The 5,638-nt window shown below is 55.5% G+C and overlaps 1 protein-coding gene across 2 annotated transcripts; it reads left to right on the top strand.

Annotated features, from left to right (window-relative positions):
• Window positions 1–4,149, top strand: LOC115295437 (saoe class I histocompatibility antigen, A alpha chain-like). Of its 2 annotated transcripts, XM_029943323.1 has the most exons (7): window positions 1–152; window positions 438–707; window positions 933–1,208; window positions 1,810–2,085; window positions 2,217–2,330; window positions 2,768–2,800; window positions 3,135–4,149. In XM_029943323.1, the coding sequence occupies exons 1-5, from the start codon at window positions 95–97 to the stop codon at window positions 2,321–2,323; spliced, it is 987 nt and encodes a 328-aa protein (XP_029799183.1). In that variant the 5' UTR covers window positions 1–94; the 3' UTR covers window positions 2,324–2,330; window positions 2,768–2,800; window positions 3,135–4,149. The 2 variants fall into 2 exon arrangements, with proteins under 2 accessions (XP_029799183.1, XP_029799184.1); XM_029943324.1 differs by lacking the exons at window positions 2,768–2,800; window positions 3,135–4,149 and adding an exon at window positions 2,657–2,750.
• Window positions 4,150–5,638: the final 1,489 nt, after the last annotated feature.

Genomic DNA, 5,638 nt, shown 5'->3' with positions numbered 1-5,638 from the left:
TCACCGAGGTCCAAGCGGTCCTCGGTCCCAGGCCTGTCCTGGCCACCGACCCGCTAGGACTTCTATTCTCCAGACCCCGAGGACGCCGGTGGTGATGCCTAGAACTCTCCTGCTGTTGTCGGGGGCCCTGGTCTTGACCCAGACCTGCGCGGGTAAGTACGGGGTTGGGAGGATAGGGCATCTGCGGGGCAGGAGCGCGGGGACCGCCCTGCGGGGACGCTGGACCCCGGGGAAGGGATCCGTATGCCGCCCCGACCCCAGACCCCCACCCGCCCCCGGCCCCGTCCCGGCCTGCCCTCCCCCGACCCTCCCCGACTCCGCCCTGCCCTCCCCTACTCGGGTCCCCCTCCCCCTGCCCTCCCGGCCGCCTCCCCCTGGGACCCGGGCCCAGCGCCGGGAGGAGGGGCGGGCGGGGTCTCACCCCTCCGCGCCCGCAGGCTCCCACTCCCTGAGGTATTTCGGCACCGCGATGTCCCGGCCCGGCCGCGGGGAGCCCCGCTACTTGGAAGTCGGCTATGTGGACGACACGCAGTTCGCGCGGTTTGACAGCGACGCCCCGAGTCCGAGGATGGAGCCGCGCGTGCCGTGGTTGAAGCAGGAGGGACCGGAGCATTGGGCGCAGGAGACGCGGGGCGCCAAGGACACCGCACAGACTTTCCGAGCGAGCCTGAACACCCTGCGCGGCTACTACAACCAGAGCGAGGCCGGTGAGCGACGCGGGCCCGGGTCCAGGTCACGACCCCCATCCCCGGGGTTGCACGAAATCCTTGGGTCCTAGCACCGCCCGGAGGCTGCAGGACCCGCCAGTTTCCAGACCCGGGAAAAGCGCGCGGGCACTTAACCGCCATTCAGTTTTGGCTTTAAGCCCAGGAGTCCGGGGGCGGGGCGAGGGCGGGGCTCCGGGGCGGAGCTGACCGCGTGGGCGGGGCCAGGATCTCACACCATCCAGTGGCTGTCTGCCTGCGACGTGGGGCCGGATTGGCGCTTCCTCCGAGGATACTGGCAGTTTGCCTACGACGGCGCGGATTACATCGCCCTGAACGAGGACCTGCGCTCCTGGACCGCGGCGGACACGGCGGCGCAGATCACCCGCAGCAAGTGGGAAGCGGGTGGAGCAGCTGAGCACCGGAGGAACGACCTGCAGGTCACGTGCGTCGAGTGGCTCCGGAAGTACCTGGAGAGGGGGAATAAGACGCTGCTGCGCACAGGTACCAGGGGCCGCGGGGCTTCCCACGATTTCCACTTCAGCTGAGGCCTCCTAAGAGGATAGGAAGAAATGGGATACACCACAGTATATGGCTCTCCCCTGGGTCGGGAGACTGACTGCCTGGGTTTTCAGATCCGGTCCCAGAGAGTGGCCCAAAGGGTCTGTCTTTCTCTTAGGGACAGTTAAAGGATACAGTCTCTTCAGGGATGGAGGAGGAGACCATTTCTGAAATAATTGATCAGAGTTTCCCTATGGCTCACTGTGGCTTTGGGAACCTTGGGGGATTTTCTCAGGCTTTGTTCTCTGCCCCATGTGTTTGGCTCTGACTTCACCTATTCCAAGTCATTTGGCCTCCAGCCAGGTCCGAACCAGAAATCCCTTTCTTTTCTGCTCTCAGACCTTGCCTTCTACACTGGGCTGTCTCACCCTAATTCTAGAACTTTACAAACAAGAAGAGATTATGTGTCTAGGCTGGTGTCTGGGTTTTTGCTCCTTTCCCCCATTCCAGCTGTCTTGTCCATTCTCAAGATGGCCACATGAGAACTGCCTCAGTGGCCTGAGACAGTTGTAAAATTCCTGAATTTGCTGACCCTTCTCTTTAGACTCCCCGAAGACACACATCACCCGCTACCCCACTTCTAACCATGACGTCACCCTGAAGTGCTGGGCCCTGGGTTTCTATCCTGCGGAGATCATCCTGGCCTGGCAGTGTGACGGGGAGGACCTGACTCAGGATGCGGAGTTTGTGGAGACCAGGCCTTCTGGGGAAGGGACTTTCCAGAAGTGGGCGGCTGTGGTGGTGCCTTCGGGAGAGGAGCAGAGATACACGTGCCACGTGCAGCACGAGGGGCTGCCCGAGCCCCTCATGCTGAAATGGGGTAAGGACGGGGCCTGGGAAAGCTGGGTATAGAGCCAAACTTGGAGAAATCAGGAGCTCTTGTGGAGAAATCCAGCCGCATTGAGGCTGAGGCCTCCGAGTCCAGGCTCTCACTTTATCCTCTCTTCCCAGAGTCCCCTCCTCAGCACAACATTCGCATGGTGGGCATTGTTGCTGGTCTGGTTTCCGTTGTGGTCACTGGTGCTGTGGTGGTTGGAGCTGTCATATGGAGGAAGTAGAGCCCAGGTAGGGAAGGGGAGTGCTCTGAGTTTTCTTGTCTTTCTGTAGTGTTTCAAGTCCAGGTAGAAGTTTGTCCCGCCTTGTTTATGGGAAGTGCCATCCGCACACACGTGCTTGTCCACTGTGTAGCCCATTGCTACATTCACTCTGGAGTAAAGTTATGTGAGAGTGAAGGGCAAACGTATCTATCACCTTGAGGAATGTGGTGATAGAATCTGATTCCCAGCAGTCACAGATCAGAGAACAAGGTCCTTGGTGAGGACAGACGCCAGGAGAATTGTTGGTCTAGCCCTGACATCTCTTTTCTTCATGTCCTCCTGCTCCTGCCATAGGTCTGTAGTTACAGTTCTGGAAACTTCCTTATGGTCCAGGCTATCAATTTCATCTAGAATCTTGGGCTATGTCTCCGCTGTGGCATCTCATGTGATATTTTCTTTCCATAGATGGAAGAGGAAGGAGTTACGCTCAGTCTGCCTGTAAGTATGGATCCCTGTGATCCCTGAGACCCTGGGATAGTGTAAACAGGACCCCTGGGGAGCTCACTCCATAGCTCCTCCTTTAGTCTCATCTCCTGGGGGCTCTGACAAGTTCTGTTTGTTCTAACCTAAGCAGTGACAGTGCCCAGGGCTGTCTCCACTGCTAAAGGTGAGACCCTGGAGGGCCTGAAGTGGGGAGGGGAGAGGGGAAAGGGGCTATGACTCAGCCATGAGGATTCTTTGAGTAGGGTACCTTGAGCATGTGGCGGGCTAGTGAGAACCTCAGCCCTTAGGTGACTGACCTGAATTTGTTCATGATTATTTTCTTCCACAGTGTGAGCCAGCTGCCTCGTGGGGGACTGAGTGACGCAAGATTTGTTCACTCTTCCACTTTGTGAACAATGCCCCTGATTTCTCTTTCTGCAGAGGGCATCTGCCTGTGTCCTTGTTCCATAATGTGAGGAAGTGGGGAGTCTGCCCTCCCCCCCATAACCTCATCCCACACTGACTGGGTTCTCTTTCCTCATCTGCTTTCGTGATCCAGCAGAGGAGAGTGGGCCGCCTCCATGCCTGTCTTTACTTTTGTTTCACTGAGCTACAACTTCTTGCATGTAGGACTCTGGATGTGAATTTGTTTTTCTAGTTCTTGGTGAGTTGATCAGTTAGTTAAAGGAGAAGACTCCTAAAGTTTGAGAGAGGAAATAAATGGAAGCCCTGAGAACCTCCCAGAATCTGCCCGTTTGGTGCCGCATCTGCTCTGGGTGGGGACAGGAGAAAGCTGCGAGGAGCCTCATGCCCACTCGGTGCAACATGAGTGTGACACGGTCTCTCCACAGCTCTCCAGCTCTTTTGTCTTTGTCCCTCCAGTAGAATCTGCCCTCCCAGGACCTGTGATCACCCAGTTTATCACCTGGAAATCTGGATATCATCACCCAGACCTTGTCCTGCCTCCAGGACTGTGGGCAACAAGACGCTATGTGGCCAGGCCAGCTGTGGCTCAGGCCTGGGTTGGGCCCTCAGCCCCATCTTTGGGTGTTTATTCGTTGTTTCTTTGTTTCTGTAGAGGATTAGGCCTGTTCTCATTTTTGTGTAGGAGTTCTGGTCTAATTCACCTTTGGGCGTCTCCTCTGTGACCGCAGGAGGAGGTGTTTGGCCTGTCAGTGTCTGCACAAGGCCCCGGGTGGCTCTGTGCACACAAATCTGTAGAATAAGAAGTTATTTTCAGGCTCATTCAGGTCTTACCTTCCTTCTCGGGCTTGATTGTTCTTCCCATCTTTTCCCCAGTCTTCTAAGAGGAACAGATTCTGGAATTTGCAGACAAGAAGCCTGCCATAATTTCTTATTTTAAATTAGTTCTTGTTCTCTTCCCATCCTCTGCTTGCCTACCCCCTGCCCTGGTGATCCTGGTGCTGGCTCCAACTCAAAGTCATGGAGTTCAGAAGCAGAGTCTCCTTAGATTTATATTTGGTTGGGAAATAGCACCTATGAGTCAAGGGTGGTTGTTTTTGAAAGTGGACATATACTTTGTGTGCAGGGAAGTTGGTGCGGGAGTAGGGGTGGGAGGGGCAGGGCGGTGCTGTGAGAGGAGCAGGGGGCACTGAGGGCAGCGTGAAGGGTGGTTGGGCTGTAGCTGCCACAGAGCTGCTGCGTGCTGAGGCTACATTAGTAAAGATCCTGCCTCCAGATTAGGGAGGTGCTCTACACCGATCGCTCCTTCACTGTGTATGTTGTGTGCAAGATATATGACACACTAGTTTTTGCATCTGGGAAACACGCTTGAAGTTTCTGTGTTTATGACAAAGTGCTGCTGCTGGTCTTCACGTCACCCTTTCAGTAGCAAGAATGTAGATTTGGGTTCCCACACAGCTGTGCATTGGCCTTATTTGTGGGACTTATTAAATAAGTGACTCCTGATCTTGTGCCTAATACCCTGAGACTGTGTTGGGGAGGCCTGTGAGAAGAGCAGCCAGTGTGGGAGGGGCATTAAAAACCACATTTAAATGTGTGGGTTTTTTTTTTTTTTTAATCTTTGGAGGGGAGAGGGAGGACATACGTTGTCAATATGAGATGTGGTATGTGTCATTGTATCCTGGGGTGTGGCCGGGTGCGAGGACTAGGAAGCCGCTCACCGTTCAGTGTGACAAACACCTCAGAACGCTTGCTCTCTGCAACTCCTCCTCTGACTGATTTTTCGGAGCAAAGAATGGAATCTAGCCTTGTTTGAACTTAGACAAAAGGTACTGTATACACACATATAGACATTTTATATGCACATAAAGTATTATTTTGGGGAAGATCACAGGACGGGCTTTGGCTACACCGCCAGGAATAGAGTCCACAAGTGCATGTCAGGGCGGGTCTCACACAGGAACCGTGGCCTCTGCTGCTGGGCACAGATGTCACAGCTCATGTCACAGCTCAGAGCGCTGCCTCCGCTGGGACAGGATGCTGGCCCTTGCGGCTGGGACTGACACCGCTGCCGGGTGGGACTGGGTGATACCCTGCCACTCACACCGCCTGTGCAAGCGCATTCTGCACAGGTGCACCTTCTCCTTGTCACCAGGTCCAGCACGTGCTCACCTGCCTGGCAGAGCCTCATGCCGTGTCTAACTGGAAGGAGGTTGGGACATAGGTCCTTCCTCTTCTATGGAGAGAGGCGGTGTCTTCCAGAGACTCTAAGTGTGGAATTCTCCTAATGTAGGAAAGCAGTTCGGGCTCTGGGGGCGAGGGGTGGAGAAAGAATGGCTAATCGCCATTCTCGGAGCACAGACCTGAGGCTGCAGCTGGATCCGGTGCTGTGCAGCCACTTCTGTCCTGCCGGAGGAGCAAGTGTCTAGT

The sequence above is a fragment of the Suricata suricatta genome, chromosome 7 (genome assembly GCF_006229205.1).
Source record: "Suricata suricatta isolate VVHF042 chromosome 7, meerkat_22Aug2017_6uvM2_HiC, whole genome shotgun sequence".
NCBI lineage: Eukaryota > Metazoa > Chordata > Mammalia > Carnivora > Herpestidae > Suricata > Suricata suricatta.
This window is presented reverse-complemented; position numbering and strand designations above follow the sequence as displayed.